At 35.3% G+C, this 19,781-nt stretch overlaps 1 protein-coding gene across 5 annotated transcripts; it reads right to left on the reverse strand.

Annotated features, from left to right (window-relative positions):
* Nucleotides 1-9,840: 9,840 nt before the first annotated feature.
* LOC113712348 (70 kDa peptidyl-prolyl isomerase) lies at nucleotides 9,841-17,468 on the reverse strand. 5 transcript variants are annotated; one of them, XR_003453272.2, is made up of 14 exons: nucleotides 16,994-17,467; nucleotides 16,798-16,884; nucleotides 16,075-16,332; nucleotides 15,832-15,912; nucleotides 15,660-15,740; nucleotides 15,091-15,285; nucleotides 13,951-14,040; nucleotides 13,369-13,544; nucleotides 11,726-11,848; nucleotides 11,484-11,630; nucleotides 10,984-11,111; nucleotides 10,677-10,797; nucleotides 9,997-10,201; nucleotides 9,841-9,906 (listed from the first exon to the last, which is right to left on the reverse strand). XR_003453272.2 is itself a non-coding variant. In XM_027235737.2 (13 exons), the coding sequence occupies exons 1-13, from the start codon at nucleotides 17,193-17,195 to the stop codon at nucleotides 10,076-10,078; spliced, it is 1,815 nt and encodes a 604-aa protein (XP_027091538.2). In that variant the 5' UTR covers nucleotides 17,196-17,467; the 3' UTR covers nucleotides 9,841-10,075. The 5 variants fall into 5 exon arrangements, 4 of the variants coding, with proteins under 4 accessions (XP_027091538.2, XP_071923419.1, XP_071923420.1 ...); XM_027235737.2 differs by having other exon boundaries at nucleotides 9,841-10,201; XM_072067318.1 differs by lacking the exon at nucleotides 11,726-11,848 and having other exon boundaries at nucleotides 9,841-10,201; nucleotides 16,994-17,468.
* Nucleotides 17,469-19,781: the final 2,313 nt, after the last annotated feature.

The raw sequence follows: 19,781 nt of genomic DNA on the forward strand, positions 1-19,781 counted from the left end.
AGGCACGTGATTATTTTTGAAGGGTAAATTTGTTAAATTATATTTTACATAATCTGATCTATAGTCCTTCACATTTTATAAAACAAATTTTTTCGTCCCTCACATTTTATAAAATGATTTTTTTCATCTCTCACATTTCACAAAATAAATTTCTTCATCCCACACATTTCAAAAAATGAATTTTTCATTTCTCACTAATTATGAGTAGTGCGTACGCTGCCGCACTCTGGCAATGCAAGCAAAGCATGAAACCAGTTTGTGTTTTGTTTTTATTTTGGGTTGTTGGCTGTAATTTCCGGGTTTTGGTTGTTTGCGTCGGTGACAATTTGGGTTAAGGGGTAGGGTCAGGGATTTTAAACCTTCAGATCTTTGAAGGGATCCATGTGGTGCTTGGGTCCCAAATTGTAGAGCGGGGGTCCTTTTTTTTTAACCCATGGAATCCTGTGGAAAATGAGAGAGAGATATTTTATTGGGAAAGAGGAATCCATGGCTATGATGGAATGGCAGTTCGGAGCTGCCGACCATCCCTTTCATCCTAGGCATTTCTCAATTAAACTGACTGAGCGACCCCCCCATCCAAACCATGCACAGGATTGATTGATTGTTTACATTTTACTGGTAGGTAGGTAGGATGGATTTACTTGGCTTTGAAGGTTGGATTCAAATTTACAACTTGTTTAATAAGCAGTAGCAGTGATATCTCAATCTTAGCTACTACAACATCAAGACCTATTTTATTTCGCGAGCTTAGAATGCTAAGTACCATTAGTACATTACCTAGTCCAATGCTTTGATGATGGATAGACGGACGCCTTTGCTTTCTAACAAAATTCAGGAGTCGGTCAATTAAGCTGAGCACATACATATATCTTTGGAAAGAAAAATGTACTCCCTCCTCTACTCCTCCGTTTCAATTATTCAGTCATATTCAATTTTTTAAAAATAGTGATTTGATTGTGATGATCGTGCTTATCTTTTCAATTTTATCTCCTACAAAAGAAGAAAAAAAAAAAAAGGAATTATATTAGGAAGAAAGAGGAATGTTTTGAAACATCCCAAAAGATATAAAAATTATGATACTTTCCATGGAAAATATTTGCACCACGTTTCGAGGAATTTGAAGGGGTTGGTTGGTGTCTCCATCAATAATACTCCGTTCTGAAGTAGTAGTGACTAGGGTCAATTTTTTTTTTTTTTTGTCGACGGAGTGGGTGTCCGGGTCAAGTCCGTAAAGGCAGCTCGACTAATCCCACTTCGGCCCGGTCCAGCGCCCCAACCAGACCTAGCACGTTAGATGTGCGGAGAAACCGATGTTGCTGCGGAGGTTCGACCTCAGGACCTGACGATCCGAGGAAGAGGCGCCAACCACCAGCCCATTCACGTGGAGGCGACTAGGGTCAATTATATATAGTTAGGGATGGCAACGGGGCGGGGTTGGGGCGGGGGACCCCTCCCCCGTCCCCCGCCCCGTTGCCTATTAGTTCCCCCCGTCCCCCGCCCCGTCCCCCGCCTCCTGCTACCCCCGCCCCGCCCCGCCCCGCCCCGCTTCCCCCGCGGGTGCCCCCGCGGGGTTAATAAAATTTTATTATATAATTTTATTATAATTAAATTTTAATAAATAATCAAGTACTAAAATATCAACACATCACCAAATTATTATTTATTGTAATTTTACAATTGAAACTCATAAAAACAATCAAACAAAAGTTATTTTAATACAATCCAATATGATGAAATAAATATAACTAAAATAGTCAAGTTTTCACTTTTAGTACAAATGCAATCACTAATTCATTATTGTGTTTGTGCTTTTTTTTTTAGAAAAAAGTGTTATTCTATTAAGTGTAATTAGAAATTTAGTATAAATATATTAGTAAATTTAATATAACTAATTAATAAATTCTATTAGTAGACATGTAGAATTATTCATATAATTGATTATATCAATTATATTACATAAACTAATATACATTATATAGTATATCTAACTAATAATATCATTATCATAAGTTTATAACTAATTAACTTATATGTTATATATAATTATATATATTTTTATATTTTTTTTTTGTTTTGCGGGGGGCGGGGCGGGGGATGGGGCGGGGGTATACTCCCCCGCCCCCCGCCCCGTTTCTAAGCGGGGGGAAAAAGTTCCCCCCCGGCCCCGCCCCACCCCCCGCCCCAACCCCCGCCCCGAGAGCCCCCCGCGGGGCGGGCACCCGCGGGCACCCGCCCCCATTGCCATCCCTATATATAGTTATTCAAATGCGACTGATCCAATGCGGTGGTAAAACGTCAACCAGGTATGGTGCTGGTGTCTTTTGAGGGAGCCTGGCAGATGTTTAACAAATCCAGCACCGATTCCATTTCCATTAAGAGCAAAATTCTTTGGAAACTAATAAAACTCTCTTGTTTTCAAGTAGTATAATTGATGTCACCATCAGATCTAGCAATAAACAAGGCAGCGGTGGGTGATCCTTTGCTTTCTTAAGCTTAGGCTCGCAAAGCCTCTCATTTGGCGCATGCCGTCGTATATTTATAACGCACAATTAATACACCGGCTTCTTTGTGCTGTGGTTTACTATGTCACATATCCCGGCGTCAAACCATATCCATATTTTCTTTTCCAATTGTCAGACAACCATAGAATCTTCTTTCCGGATTTGTAGATTTCCAAGAAGTCACAATGATCGACTGTTTTCCACAAAGACATCGCTCGTTATTTGGATCCATTTTATTCTTCAATATGTCAGCTTATTCTTCACATTTTCTTACTATTCTTCCCTTCATTACACAGTCATCTACTTGCAGCTGCATTTTTCCTCTTCAATTTCTTTCTTTCAGCGAGGTAATTAGGACACAAATGGAAAAATATGAAGGAAAGATGGCTTTACTCAATTGAAAATAAAGTGTGTTTTTCGATTTTACCCTTGAAAATATACTCACGTGAAAGAGGCGTGCTATTTTTAGTTGAAAAAATGAGCAAATATTAGCACTAAAATGGATCATAATTTAAATGTTAGGGATAATCATGGCTGATTTTAAATGTTTGGAACTAAAAAAGTTTTTTAGGCAAATGTTAGGGACCAATTTGGTAAATTTTCCTTTTTCTGAACTAAAATTTTTTATAAATATTAGAGTTCAAAAATAACATATATATCATCCAATTTTTGTTTTTAAATAATAAAATTAGCAAAAAAATAACCATAACATTTTTTTGTAACTGGGGAGGCCCGCTTAAAATAACATAGTGTCCAATTAGGTTTTTGGTGTCCAATTGAGATTCAGGTGGATTCAAATTTTGAGAAAAAAATAAATAATAATAGATTCAAATATGATACATAATATTGATGAATGATTAATTTATGATAAAAATAGGATCAAAGGGTTATGTAAGGTTTTAAAAAATCTGTTGTCTTATTATTTTTTTATCGACATTATTAATTAGCTCGTTAGTCCAAATAAAAATTAAGAAAATTTATTATTTAATAAATGAAATTAATTTATAGAAAATTTTACTATATTTACGTAATGAAATGAGCTGTGTGAGTACGAAACGATCCACACGGGACGAATGAAGAATAGCTACGGCACAGTATAGTTTAATATTAGAAGAGTAGTCATATTATGTGGACACAAACATTTAATAAATTAATTACCTCATGCTAGCAAAACCATTTCCAACTATGAATTAGAGTAAATGTCAAAATTTTCAAAGTTTTGGTCATCTCTTCCGAGAATTGGTGGAACTGCCACAAAGACAACTTTGTGCTGTATCCAAAATTAGGGTTAATTACATTTACTTCCCTTAAGGTTTGTCCATATTACCAAACAAACCTTATAGTTAAATCAAATAACATTCAACTCCTTTGACTGCCCAAACGTTTATCAATAAGTTCCTTACCGTTATAAATCGTTAATAATTATAGTGACATCAGCAAAGAAGAAGTTGTGGAGTCCTATAATGCCCTTATCTTTCCAGTAATATATGGCCTTTTTTTTCTACCCAACTTTTTATTTTACCCATAAAAATCTTCTTCCATTCTTTCTCACGACCAATCCTTATCAATCCTACCCCCACAATATCGTATTCTCCATTACCCACCTTTATCAACATCCACCAGAAAATTCTAAACTTCAACTCCATATTTTACCAACCAAGCCAATAAGAAATCCCTTTGCAAGACAATCTGCCCAAATTGTTCTCCCCTCTTAATTCTTGCAAGATAGATTAAGATCGTAGAAAGGGTAAAGTGCATTTGTTTGCTCGCTTTTTGATAAGAATTCCGCAAGTAGTGAATGGGTGAAAATAGCAATCAGATTAGAGGCCAGAAGAACATGATGGTGGTACTAAAAATACCTACCAATACTAGCTGTCAATGCTGCTACAACCGCGGTCATCTATTCTTTACTCGACGAAAAGCTGCATAGAAGTGATCTTTGGGTTTAGGGATATGGCTTTTGTGAAAATAGTTTTCTTAAGTTTTTGTGAGTTTGGAGAATTGGAGTGATGTGTGGTTTCTTCAAATGGGATTTCTAGTAATTCCACATATACTACAAGTATTTGGGTAGCATGTTCTATTGTTCCCTGAGTCATTGATGATGAAGATTGCATTCTTTTTTCTTTTTCTTTTTCTTTTTTTCCCTTTCTCCCCAAACCTGAAATCTAGAGTCGGAATCATAGGGTCTGGACTATGGATCCTTGCATTGAAGTTGAATTTTGGATGCAGTTCCCATGATGTCCCTTAGTAAGAGCAGATTTGGTGAAAAAAGAAAAGATATAAAAGCAGATTTGGTGAGAAAAGAAAAGATATAAAAGGAAAGTTGAATCTTTCTCGTATTTGGGACTTTGGATAGGAAAGATTTGAAAAGAAACGGAAGGATGTAAAAACTTTTTGCCCAAAATCGGCGGAAAACGTCCTGAGAAAGTGGAGCGAGTTAAATGAATTATATCATATGTCATTTTTACCCTTAAAAGATTAAAATATAATCATATAACCTAGGACCTGTTTGGAAGCCAGGTTTTTGGACAAGTTTTTTACCTACTAATTTTTTAACAACTTTTACTACAGGAATCTCAAAAAATTTCTCAAAATTTTTTACCTACACACTTAAAATATCCAAAAAAAAAAAAAAAATTCCCTTTCCTTTCTCTTCTTTTTCTTCCTTCCCTACCCCAACCTACCACCACCTTTGTCGCCGCCTACCACTTTCACCGCCGGTTTCGACGCCGATCACCTCTTCCGGTGCCGGTCTTCTGTTTTTTTTGCCCTTTTTGCCTCTCCCCCTCTTTCTCCCCTGCCATCCTCCCCTCTGTCTTTTTTTTTTTCTCTCTCTATGTCTCCCCTACCACCCTTCCCCTTCCCCTTTGACTGATCTAGTCGCTAGACTAGATTGCACGGGGGAGGGTGAGGGTGGCGGGGGAATGGGAGGAGGGGGAGAAGGAAAATTTCAAAAAAAAAAAAATTTCATTTCGCTGCTTCATCTGCTAGCAAGAGCAAGGAGAGAAGACGGGAGGAGAGGGAGAGGGAAAATGTGAAAAAAAGAAAGCGGTAGAGAGAAGGTGAGAAGCAGAAAGGGGAATAGGGGAGGAGGAAGGGACAGAGAGGGTGGCGGGAAAGAGGGGTGGTGGGGGAGAGGAGTGGCAAGGCAGAGGGGGAAGGGGTAGAGGGGGTGGCGGGGAAGAGGGGAGGAAAGGGATGGTAGGCATAGGAGGGTAGCGGGGGAGGGAGTGGGGGGTGGCAACCCAAAGGGGGTGGTGGGCAAGAGGGGAAGGAACGGGGAAGGGAGTGGGAGGGGGTGGTGAGAGAGAGGGGAGGGAGAGGGAGGGGGGAGAGGAGAAAAGAAAAAAAAAAAAAAAAAAGAGGTGGTGCTGGCGGAGGTGCTGGAGGTGAGAGGTAGAGGTAACAAGGAAGGAAGAAGAAGAAGAAGAAGAGAGGAAAGAAAGAAAAAGAAAAAGAAAGAGAAAAAGAAAGAAAAAGAGAAAAAGAAAGAAAAAAAAGAAAAGGAAAAAAAAATTCATCTTACAAAATTTTTCACATTACAAAAACTTCTATAAAAAAGTTTTTCACCTTACAAAAATTTCTACAAAAATTTTTCAAAAACTTCTACAGTACACTACAGTAAAGTTTTAGATAAACTCCAAAAAAACTCAGGTTCCAAACAGGCCCCTAATAAAATTCTCATGGTATCTTAAGATTTAAGGGTTTTTACCTAAAATTGAATCTTGTCTTTTCAATTCTCTCCCTTCCAAACAAAGGAAAGTTATTTCATCTCCTTTCTTCTCCAAAACTCCCAAATAACATGAAAAGATATTATAATCTTTTCTTTTCTTTTCTAACTTAAGGTTTATGTTCTTTTCTTTTCTTTTCTAAACTCCCAAACTAGCTATAAATCTTTAACTTTCCGTCATGTGAATTTTTGACATCGTTGATGTACAACCAAGTGATAATATCTTATCATTTTTGGTAGGGATTTAGGTGAAATTGCCACCAGAGCTAGGCAAACAGATTTTTGTTCCTTTTTTTTATCCCCAAATTAAGAACATCTTAAGTGGCAATTTCAACTTTTCACTAAATCCGTCAAGCTCAATTAATAGAAGTTACTATGAAGGGGGGTATCGGTTATTTGGCCAAACCATAAGGTTTATTTAGTAATATGGATAAACCTCAAGAGAGGTAAATAAAATTAACCCCCCAAAATTAAGGATGAAATGACAAGAAATGAATTGTTCCTTAATTCTCTCTTATCTTCAATTAATGCTACCTCATATCAATTTACGAATTCAAATTTACCAACAAAGTAAAATTTAAATTACAAGGGTCAAACACATGCCATGTAGCTCTAACATAACTATCTTATATGAATTAACATAAACGGTAGTTAAATACAATGTCTTATCTATTAATAAAGATGTAGTACAAGCTGTTTGTCCATATAAACAGTAATTATATATGAGTAGCTTGTTAAAGTGCTTTGACAAGCCTTTTTTGGAAAGATATGAAATGCTTCACGAACAATTACATTAGTAACTTTTTCTGCCCCTCTCCCATGCTAGAGATCTTTGTCAGCAAAAGGCCACCAAGCTTTCCCGTTGTTGAAATTCTTTTTGTTTCTTTTGGCCCGGGGGGAGGGGGTATGCTTGTGGGCGAGCAGGGGGAATGGTGGGAATTACAGGGGCCGGGGGAGCTCGGCTAAGGATTTACCATCCGGATGACAAAGTCGATAAAGTATCGATAAGTCCAAGACCACACATTCGCCAGAAACTAGAAAAAGCGGTAGAAAGTAACTAGCCGACACAATTGATTCATGTACGATGCGAACGTGGCATTTACACACCCGGGTGCTGTGTCAGGGACCCACATGACCCAAAATAGTGGAGTAATAAAAGACAGCTATTATTAGTTCGTGGGGGTGTAGTATCCCCCGTTTGTGGAGGCTTCGTCCCACATCGGGGTTCGGGGGGTTTGGGGTGTAGTATATTAGTTTCCTGTGAGAGCTCAAGAGTTACCGGCTTTTGGGGTTCTCACGGGATTCGGGTTAGTATCTATACCAAAAAGTCGTTGTGCTTTGGTAAAAAAGACAAAAGCCTCTGGGGGGGGGTCGGGTTACCAGTTGGGCCGCTAAGGGACTTCCCCCGTTTGTGGAGGCTTCGTCCCACATCGGGGTTCGGGAGGTTCGGGATTCGGGTTAGTATCTATACCAAAAAGTCGTTGTGCTTTGGTAAAATAAAAGACAGCTATTCGGGGTTGGTAAACTAATTTGGTCCTTTGAACTCCAAAACTTTAATTCAGTCAGTCAAATTGGAAAAGTTCAATTTGGTCCTTTGAAATACTCAAGTACTATTTAATAGGAATTTGGATTTGTAATACATTAATTATTAAAATATATTTTAAACATTAGAATAATTAGTAGTTTACAAATGTAAATACTTCCTAAATAATTTTAACTACCAGATAGATTTGAGAAGATTTCAAATCATTTGTCAAATCCCTTAATTCAAACGAGTATGAATTTGGTCCCTAACATAATATCTCAATTTGAAGCATGGAACTAAATAATTCAGGTTAGTCTCATAAAAGTGAGAAATTTTTTTAATTCGGTCTTTTAAATCTATTATGTTAAAAAATATGGGTAAATATGTCTTATAATGACTTTATATACAAACTATTGGGTCTAGATACATATCGTGTATATAAAATGTGAAACTCAAATTCAAGTTATGATGCCCTAATATATTTTGTCAGTGTAGCAATTCATCTGAAAATATTATGTCATTAAATTATAGACAAATGCTATGTTTGTCATCTTATGAAACATGTGCTCGCCTTAGTGATTTACATAATAAAAATGTATTAGTTTACTCATAGAGAATCAAATTATGACACTACATTATTTAACTCATTCGAAATTCCAAAATATTTTGAGGTAAAATCAGAAGAAAGAGTCAAAAGAGCACAATTTTCTCGTCGAAAAATAAAGGTCGGTTTGCTTATTTTTCTTACTGAAAACTAAGGACTAAAAGTAAAATTTATTGTTTAAAATTAATAGGCATACAACCTCCCATTGATTAACATCTATCTAAAATTTTGTCATATAAACAAAAGAGTAAATTATGTCATTTATAATGCTATTTGAAACAAAAAATGGAAATAAAGTGTTACTTAAAAACATTAATGAACTAACTAAGAATATATGGTTAATTTACCAGTCGGGATGTCCGTACTAGTTGAGTACTAATTTTATTAAATTCAGTATTATTTTTTTTTTACAATCAAATAAATTTAAAAAAGTTAAAAGTCTGTCGTGTTTGCTTAAATCGATTGATCAATAAATCGAAAACTTATTTAGTTCATTTATCGATCTTGATGTAAAAATATTGAGTTGAAGCGAATTAGTAGTTGAATTTTATATTTCTCATCTCGTGGTTATGCTTGTATTAGAAACCTCTAAAACATATCAAATCCTTTCCTTACTTTGTTATATTTTCTTTTTTATTATTGTTTCCTTTTGTTCTTCACAAAACTCCCTCATCTTGGCCAATTTAGTTTAGGTGCTGAATTACTTTAATTTTTCTTTGCCTTTACCTCCAATTTTTACAAGTTTGTGCTCTCACTCATATAAACAAAATACTCCGTGAGAATTTTTATAATATTCCAATTCATTTTTTTAACATTTTTTTAGTATAAATAGGAGGGATCGAATCCAAAACCTTTCACTTACACTCTCTTCTCCAAACCAATTAGCTATATATATATATATATATATATATATATATATATGTTGAACTAATTGATAGACTCGTACACTTAAGTAGATATGATTTTTAAATGCTGCTAAAATTTGATTTTCAATAAATTTTTAAGAGATGGATAAAGGAAATAAGGAAATAAGTTGCGTGGAGACAAAATGAAAATTTAGTGGAGAGAAAATGCATTGGAAAAAAAAAAAAGTAAAGCGGGTAGAAATAAAATGGATGTGCAACGAAAAAGAAAAAGAAATGGAAGAATGAAAAATGAGTCAAGAGTACAGAATATTTACTATAGATCAAGAGTTTTTGATCAAAAAACTTGAAACGGGGCCAAAGTGCCTAAATTGAAAAATTATCACAGGCAAAGTGCAACTCCATCATAACTTCATAGGGTTCACTATTATATAATTAACCTGCCTGTGCATTACCACACCTGAAATGCCACATTGCTCTGTACATTGTGCTTGAATAACATGACACATTCAGGCGTGATTTGATTTTCTTAAATTGCTTCCACCTGCCTTTCGAAATTTTTAGGAAGGAAACTATTTTGGCCTATAATGTGAGCTCATGAACTTGCAAGCACGAAGTAAACAAGGAATAGAAGTTAATATCCGTCAGATCCAGCACAAGTTCTCTAAACAGTGAAGACGTTTCTGTAACATGCGGCGAATTTCTCATCAGCAATACATCATGGTTCAGAGGTACTCAAAGGTATAGAATTTATGTAGCAAAAGGCAACTCACAATCCTAGAAGTCTACTCATCTTCACCTAGCTGTACGTCCTCCGTGGTTTAACAAAGAAAGTTCGCATGAGCATACAATTCAAGAAGAATCAACCGCCACTCCCTCCTCAGGAGGCTGTGAACTCACAGCAGTCTCTTCCAATTCCATTGCTATGACCTCCTCCAATGGCTTATTGTTGTTCTCCACATTGTCAATTTTCAATCGCTGAAAACCAAGAAAAATACAACATTTAGCCTGTAGCCAACTGCAACCAAAAAAATGAGTGTCCCTAAGCTTGTATAATCTTTTATTTTCTGGAGGCCTTCCACTTCTCGAGTTTTCAGCCTCTTTACCTTCAAACCAAACAATAATTATCTTTTGCGCATTTTTAGGATTAACATGACTATCAATTTAGCCATCACACTATGCTATTATATTTATGTGTACTTTTTTTTTTTCTGTGGGGGGGGTGTAACTTGACACCTGTAAAATGAAATTCATTCCGAATAGGTTTCTTTCATTTTGTCCTTTCATTCTCATCCCTCTCACACCAGCCCCCTTTGTCTGGGTCCTGCAATTATCTACTTCTTCCTCCCTCTTTCTTGTCTAGGTTCAAGCAAATTGAAGAGGATTAAAACACGAGTCACCTGCATCCTGTGCAAGTAATAAGTTGAACTAGAGGCAGGCAGCAAGAACTAACCTTTGTTGCTGTAGATCCATCCTTTGTCATGCGGGAAAACATGGTTGTATAGATTTGTGCGTCACTCTTGTTGCTCTCAGCTCGCAGTTGTTTCAAACTCTTCTGTAGCAGCTTCACTTCCCTGAGAATAAAAGTATTACCGAAAAAGGAGTAAAAGTTAATCAGAAAATTGCAGAATAAATATTTGAATCGATGAACTCATCAAACCAGGTTTGTTAGTAAAACAGATGACACAGAGATTAAGTTACACAAGGTAACAATCCAAAAATGGACAGGTTTTCTAGCCAACAGGCAAAAACAGGTATACCTGTTCTGAGGTTCAGTTTCCAGCGCTTTCTTGATGTCCAATTCAGCCAAGTGTAAATCAGCGGTTTCCATATAAGCCTGAGCTCGCCTGTATAAAGCTTTCACATTGGAGGACTCAACATCAAGGACCTAATTAATTACCAATAATAGTTAATATTTTGTATGCACACCCTTTAACAAACTAATGTTTCATTCTATTGCCACAAAAAAGAAAAGAAAATAACTGTACCGTAGAAGGCAGATATATGCATTTATCTGCACATATTCTCAATAAGAAAAGGAACCATGAGAACTCATACATAATACCCAAATCATTTCATCCATAGTTTCCACAAAATTTAACTGCTGGATGAGTTAAAGGATTAGAGCTATTTGTTCCTATCTTGATTAACACCCATAAAATGCTGTTTCATTGTTCATACGCAGGAACTTGGCAGGAGATATGAAAAAGAAAATAATGACATAAAAGAAAACAGGTGCCTTTTGCCTCATTTACTTCACCTTTGAGCATAAATTTACAGCTCTGTGGAAGTCAAGTAGTTTGAGACAACAAGCAGCAGTATTCAACCAACATGAGACTCTTAATGACTCGACCAGCTTTAGATCATCATCACCAAATGGTATATCTCCACTGACAAAGTCCAAAGCCTGGAAGTGAAAAACAAAGCATGTGATTTGAAGTTTCACAGAGAAAGGCCAAGTAACATTCACATTCCTGAAAGAGAAATCATTCACCAAGACACCTTATCATATTTCTTTCCAGCTCTACGGTACTTTCCATTTTTAAAGAGTAAATTGCCTTCAACTTTTTTCCTCTTACAGGCCTCTATCTTCTCCTGATCATTCATTTCCCATGGCGCCTTCTCCTTTGTTCTCCAAAAATGAAGAGGAAGATGCATGAATATGAGATTCATCATAAATCTTCAGGCAGAACAGAATGTCATTTAGAATTTAAAATGAACTTAAGAAATGCATTTCACGTCAAATGCTATCTACTGCAAAACATAAGCATGGTCCTCAAATAATAGTGTAGCTCTTAAAGCAAATTGGATTTCAATATAAAGTCACTACATCTAAATTTGGAACCAAAACCATAACAACAGCTTAGACTAATCCTATCCCACTACAGTACCATGCTTTTTAGGAAGACCTCAGTTAGAAAAATAAAGAAACGTAGAGGGAAAGGGGTGGTCTAAATACTGTTGAATGGTGGTAAGGTGCAAACGAACAAGGTTTTTTCAATTGCTCAATTTTTCAAGAAACTAGCCAGATCATTAAACCCGTCTGATAAGGGCTACTCCAATGATGATCTACCAGCTGAGTTCCCAAAATATTTGTTTCTCCTCCTACATTCTTTCTCAGCCTTTGTACTTCAAGTATAACAGGGATTTCAAAAGTTCTTTTTTTTTGGGCATATTGAAACAACTTTTATTGAAGATGAGCAAAACAGCTTACACATAAGGGGATAGAAACTCTATGTACATAAGGCCAGACTATTCTGTACACTATTTACAAAAAGAAGAAAAATGCACACACAAACTTAGCAAAGCAAGTCCAAGGGGAGGATTTCAAAAGTTAAAAGAACATGAGAGGACAGGACCAGGCAGTAGAGATCAGGCATTTGATGACTTTACAGAACACTTTCAGTCAAGTAGGAAATGTTGTTTGATGACATGAAGCTCATTAATCTTGACAAGTGTCAGTCATAAATGGTTATCCTATATAAAAGAAAATTAACTAAAAAAAATTGTGAACCATAATGAGTCAAATGTTTGGTTAAGACCACAACATTTGGTGCTTGCCTAGGAAGAAAAGAAAAAGAACGAAAAAATTGGCGTTTATCTTCTATAAAATTCCAATTACTAGGATGTAGAGAACCATGGCCAGGAACACATTCAATAGCTGCATATAAGATAGGACCTCTTTTAGATGTCATTTTAAAGTTTAATTACATGCTTCTTTCAGCAATGAAGACACACAGTGGGCTTACCTGAATTATGCCAAAGTGACAGCTTTAATGAGATCATAAAAATGTTTATTTCTGGTTCAGAAGGAAAAATAAACTAACAGGATGTGCAGACAGAAAAGGACATTTAAACACTAGAAAAGCAAGAAAACAAAAAGCCAGTAATATGTTAATTTAGACCACGATGAAAATCTTATCAGTCACATTAAAACCACTACCAAATGCAATCAGTTTAAGCTCTGTTACTTAATCTGAAAGCTACAGCAAAACTATGGCTTTTTGGGCAAACTGAATAAGAAGAGCAAGTCCCTAATTCCTTTCCAGAACAAGACCAGACAACATTAAAATGGCAATAATTAGTAATGTACTTCTGAATTGATAACATCTTCAGAGATCACTGACTTCCATGTGAAATATTACCTTTATGAAATCTAATATTTCAACTTCATAGAGTATGGTAGAGATTGGAGGAATTATTGCAAGATCCTGCTTCACTTCAGCATTTCCAAATCCATATTCAGGTTTTATTGTCAGCAGCCCATGCTCACCCTTCTTCATTGTCATCACTGCTCGATCTAACCCAGCAATCACTTGTTCTGTGAAAATGTAGAAATAGGCCATTGAAGTCTTGTCTTGTTCTTACTGATGAATAGGACACTTGACTAATAAAGCTTGCATTTACTCTTTCAGAACCAAAAACCAATTTATCCATATTATGGCCACTTTAGATGCTAAACAAAGAATTTGATCAAACAACATACAAACTAAACAAAGAATTTGATCAAACAACATACAAACTCTAAAGGATCTGGCTTAAATACAAAAGCACTTCCATCGTGATTGATCCAACACTATAGCTACTGGGATAAAAAGGAAAATCTAAGACATATCTGTGGCCCATATTCATCATGACTTCTATCCAGGTCCACATGAATGTTTAGTCAGAATCATAAAATACATAACCAAGGTGCAAGAACGAGGGGATAATACCAACCCACTTACCCTCATCTGTAACAAACTCCATTGCATCCGTTCCATCAAGACCTCTTTTGTCAAACACAGTACCATCCTCCAGCATAGCAGTATACCTAACTGCATAGTTATGGGAATACATAAAACAATTTAAGATATCTAATAGAAGAAAATTATTAGCTGCTTAACGCAATAATTTACTTATTTACTACAGTATGCAAAAAAATCGGAAGAATCAGACACGACTGTCATCCTAACAGACACCACAACAATATTACTATCCATAGTAAAAAAAATTCAAGAATAAAGGATTCTGAAGTCACAATAAGATGAAAGAGTGAATGGAATGAAGCAAAAGAAAGAAAATGGAAAATCACTACTCAAATCATCCATTCACCAAAAGGATAGTCAAGCAAACAATATATTTGACAAGGAATAAAACAAAGCAATGAAGCGCGAATTTTCAAGAACCACCTTGAGATGAGTTCAGAGTCAAATCAGAAATTAAACAGTATAGTATCCTTTGGCTAGATTGGTTCGCAGATATGAAGATTGGCATTTATTTGAGACAGATTGAGTTTATACTGGATCATATCAAATTCGAGAAGTGAAAAACATTCAACCAACTTTGGTACCCCTGACAATTCTCACTAACACAGCTCAAAGCTTAGCGCATTTTGATACAGAAGCAATTTTCTCTTTAGAGAAGACAAACCACTTTCAAAGCATAGTGTAGAGATACATTATACATAATAGCAAGCTGACCCTTTGTACCAAAAAAGAACTTTCTTGATGATTTAGTGATTTCCAAACTAGTTAGTTCAGGTAAGTATCCAGCTGATCAATCTTAGTCACCAGTTACTATATCAAGACATAAGAACATTTACATAATTTAGCATCAGTAATTTGCTAGTCTTTCTAGAAAAGTCATCTCTAGATAGTTCTTAGAACCAATGCTCAACCAAAATCTCAATATGAACCACCATCCTCTGTTCTAGGTGCTTAATTCATACCTCAACATCAAAATGGCATTCCACAATGAGTGCAGCTTTTAAGTTCCATAATTTAGCCAAATGTCTAAGCCTCAGCTCTCAATAACCTAATTCTTGCTGCATAGCATTAACTGTCTCATTGTATAAAGGGCAAAGGCAACATGGACAATCCACTTACCAGTAACAGAAGCACCTTCATCTGCAGTGACAAAACCTTCCCCCTCTTTCAAAATTTTCTTCAGAACTTTCGAATCACCAGTGACATCCACTACAGGCTTGAAGGACACCAACTCCAAATCAATCCTCAGAACAGAACTCTGAGGGAAGGAACGAAAGCTAGTATTGGAATCCTTTTTATCATCTCCGAAGGCATCTACAACAATGTTAAGTAAAAGCCAGATTACAAATTCCAATACCACTTCTTCATTAATCCACAGAAGGAAGATCTTCCACAAATTTCCTTGCTATAATAGAAACTCAATGATGATAAGTAGTGCTTAAAGCACAAAAATTCAAGAGAGTTTCTTTGTTTTCTATACTGATGATATGTTAGCCAATAAGATGTATAAAGTTTATCTTTGCCAGTAACTCATTAAATTAATCATTCTAAAAATATGAGAAAGAAACAACTCAGTGATTCCTTGAATTCAAAAAAAAAAAAAAAAGGAAATCTGCAATCATAGTGCCAAGTAATGCACCAAACAAACAAGAAAGTCAAGTAACGGAAAAGATTGGGGGAAGACCTACAGTGAGGCTGAACAACTAAATTTACTTTCTCCCGCTTCTTCATGGTTTTGACTGCTTTTGGTAATGCAGGACAAAGGTGACCTGAAAGAAGCAACTATATTATGTTTCCAAGACATGCTGCTTTGGTGGGAAAAAAACTATTAATAAATGTCCATAAGTGTCTTAAAATTACCCTCTTTAACATAGAACTCCAGTCCGTCTTCAGGAGTTTTTGCAACAATGGCACCATCATCTATTGTTGCAGTATACTTTACTGCAAGAAAAATTAGCATATTACACCATTTCTCCACAAAGAGAACAGAATGCAGTGGGCAGCTCATGGATGATACAAAGATCAGTGCAGACAGAAAAGAAACTGACTGCAAGATGAGCTTGCTATCACGAGATAACATTTCTAAATATACATATTTTTTACCTCGAACTTCATCCAATTCTCCAGGAGGTCCCATCATTTCCCCCTTCTCGATTATTTTTTTAATAATTCCTCCATCCTTGCAAACATCGACCACGGTGATCCACGAGATGAGTTCTACTTCAAACTGAACAGAAGAATTTGGTGGAACACCATCCATGCCCTCCACTCCATATGCCAACTCTGAAGGCATTCTGAACAATGCTGTTTCTCCTTTCGTCATTGTGATAATCCCATGATTTAGTCCCGAAATCACTTGGCCTAATTAACCCAAAAATGCATTAGAACAACCTTCAAAACCAGGAAACTGAATAAGCATATATAGAAGCAAAACTTTACAAGGACTGAAAGTGAAACAAGCTACTCAAGCTCGTTCCAAGTAGAGCTGATTCAATATGGGTTGTTTGTCAATTAATCAAACCAAGCCCATTAAGATTCAGCGTTAAGTACAATTTTTCCCCACACAAATCACTCAAGCTAATCGAGGCTCAAGCTATGGTTTCGATAAAAGCTTGTATGAGCTCGTCTCAAATAATAATCAAACCAAATGAAAAGCAATCTTAAACTTGTTAAGACAATCGAACTAAGCTCAAACACTGTGTTGTTCTACCACATTAGGCTCGCTTATACCCTTCTATTTACAACTCATTAAGGAAGTAAACTGCAAAGCAAAAAATGCAAATCCAATATTAGAAGCAATAAACAACATAAACACCCAAAAATTACCTTGTCCAAGATTAAAAATTAAAGGTTTGTCTCTGTCCCTCGTTGATACAAACTCCGCTCCATCAGCAAGCTTACCCACGTAATGAACTACAATCACCCAAATATATATAGTTTAAGCAAATTACAAACAATTAATTCACGAAAATGAAGATGACGATTGACGAGAACGTTAAAGGTAAATTTGGATAAGTAATACCAGTGACTTCATCCCCAAATTCAGGGGTCTCCCAACCAATGCCCCGTTTTAGGAGCTTCTTTGTAAGACCTAAGGAATTGATTTCTCTCTCCTCGCCGACTTGAAGAGGTGGCGCCGACTCGATGACCTCGCCTGGTTCTTCGTCTAGCTCGTCGTCTTCGCCTACGAAATCTGCCGCGTTAAGTTTCGAAAATTCGACCATTTTTTTATATGCTTATTTAATTGCGGTTTTTTTTTCTTGCAATTAGCGGGAATTAATCCATTATTTCTTTCGTTTCTGTTTATCTTCCTTTCTGACATGAATGATCAGAGAGGAACCAAGGAGGTGGAGCTAGTGGAGCCTGTGGCAAGCGGAGGGTGGAAGACGTAGTTTCCAGAAACTTCCAAGGGTACTTTTGGATTTTAAGTCTCGCGCGGGTTTTTTTTTTTTTTTTTTAATCTTGAAAGAATTTCCCCAAGAGATAAGATCGTATTGGGAGGAATATCGGGGAAGTGAATGAAAAAGCGTTTTTATAGTATTTGCTGCTGAGCTCAAAAATTGATTATAAAATGAAAGATTTGGAAAGAAATTAATTTTGATAATTTGTTGGATGGTAGATTATAAAATTCAATTTTCTTCTTCGAAGCCTATTCCATTTTTTGTAGGCCACTACAATGGATAAGACAGGTGGTCGGGCAAGAAGAATGGTCGTGGATGTCAATTTGGCACCAGGGTCCAAAATCTTCATCCATCTATGCTCACAGAGAATTTCAAAATTTAAGACAATAATGTCAAATTTGATTTGAAAACTAATGCTACTATAAATTCTAATTATCTTTTGTTGCCGGAGGAAAAAAAAACCAGCATATTCTACTGCTCTTGTTTGGATTACAATTTTCTGAAATTTTTGTAAAAACAAATATACCGTAACAATTTAATATATGCGAAGTAAATAAGTGATTGAAAAAAATATATTTACGAAAAACGTAGAAATTTTTTGATGAAAAATGGATTTTCAATTGCTTACTTTTCCCCTAAATTAGTTATTGTACCACTAATAATGGAGAAATTTCATGAATAGCATAACATGAGGATTAACTATTTACTAGTTCTTGAATAAATTAGTGTTCTTGGAGTTGCCTCGTGTATTTTAATTTAATCAACGTTCTTTAGTTTAGGTGGAGTTTTATACAATTTTAAACCAGGTTGGATTGCATCATGTTTTGAAGTTCTAAAACTTTCTAGTCAAGAGTGCAAAAAGACACAACAGAATAATAATAATGTAAAATGTTCATTACCTATGCCTTGGGTAATTTTGACATTTAAATTATTAGAAACTTTTATATTATGGTATTGTATATCGTGTTCAACACAATGAGGTTGGAATGACCGAAACTTTTTTTTTTTTTTTTTAATACAATCATTGGTCTATATAGTCATTGATCTAGTGTAGTAGTAGATTACGTAAGTGTAAGCCCTTTGAATGGTAATTCCTGTACCACTCCTTCTCCTTTCTTTGTCCTTATCCTGTCATCCCTCTCTCTGTCTCTCAGCTGTGGTGAGTCACATCTATTCTACCGAGTATTTAATGCCACAATTAATTAAGAAAAACCTGCAAAGGCCAAGGGACCACTACGCAGCCAACACGAGTTGGGTGAATTAGTAAATACGACCACTTTCTTGTATAGGTGGCAAACCAACCCACTTAGTTAAATTTATCCATATCCGCCCATGAATAAATTGGTATGAGTATCTCAAATTTTTGTATACTAGTGTTTTGACCCGTGCTATGCACGGGATTATATTTCAAATCAAAATGATATTGTATATATTTATATATTATGGTACAGAATAATAAATATATATACTAAAAATTTTAAAGAAGATATGCTTAATATTTTTAAAAAAATTAATATATAATGATAACCCATCAAATCTAATTAACCCATTAAATGGGTATTATTAGATAACCCATCAAATCTAATTAACCCATTTAGATTCTCTTCCTCCATCCATTTTTTTTTTCAGATTTTTCATTTTGTCATAATGTTAACTACTTTTGTTTCATTATTATTATTATTTGTTAGTTTTATCTTATTACTTTATTTTCTCTTAGTTTGTTAACTTGCTCATTTTTCAACATTACCAATTTATGATAAGTTTTAACCTCTTTTCTTATCTTTCTAAAATGAAAATTTAAATTTATATATGAAAAAAATGCTAGGGGTTCAAAATTTTTGGATTAAGTTTTTATATTAACTTTTACAGTACTTAGTTCAAAATTTTATATTCTTATTATTCAATTATTAAATAATATGTAATTTTGTGACATAGAGTATAAATGGAAAAAATATTGGTAATTAGGCTTATTGAGTATTATAAGTAAATATTTAAAACTAATGATTGGTACAAAGAGCAGTATAAATTGATAAGTTAGTTTGCAAAAATGAATTTAAATGAGTTTACAAAAATTTAAAATAAATGGGTTATAAATGGGTTGTCGAATTCATTTTTTGACTTACCCATTTATACCCATCTAATTAAATGGGTATAAATAGGTTGACTCACTTATACCCATTATCTATTTTACCCAACCCAAACCCGCCCAAATAACCTATTTTGGCACCTCTACTTTCTGGTAAACAATCATATGTTCGAATTTCACTGTTAATGTAAGAGGAGATTTATAACGTCTCGAAAGCATATTTTGATCTATAGTGATGATTGACGTTGAATTCATCCAAATCTTTAAAAAAAAAATAAAAACTCCAAGTTAGGGAAAAAAAAAAAAGAGAGAATAAATTCGTG

Source organism: Coffea arabica, chromosome 10e (genome assembly GCF_036785885.1).
Source record: "Coffea arabica cultivar ET-39 chromosome 10e, Coffea Arabica ET-39 HiFi, whole genome shotgun sequence".
NCBI lineage: Eukaryota > Viridiplantae > Streptophyta > Magnoliopsida > Gentianales > Rubiaceae > Coffea > Coffea arabica.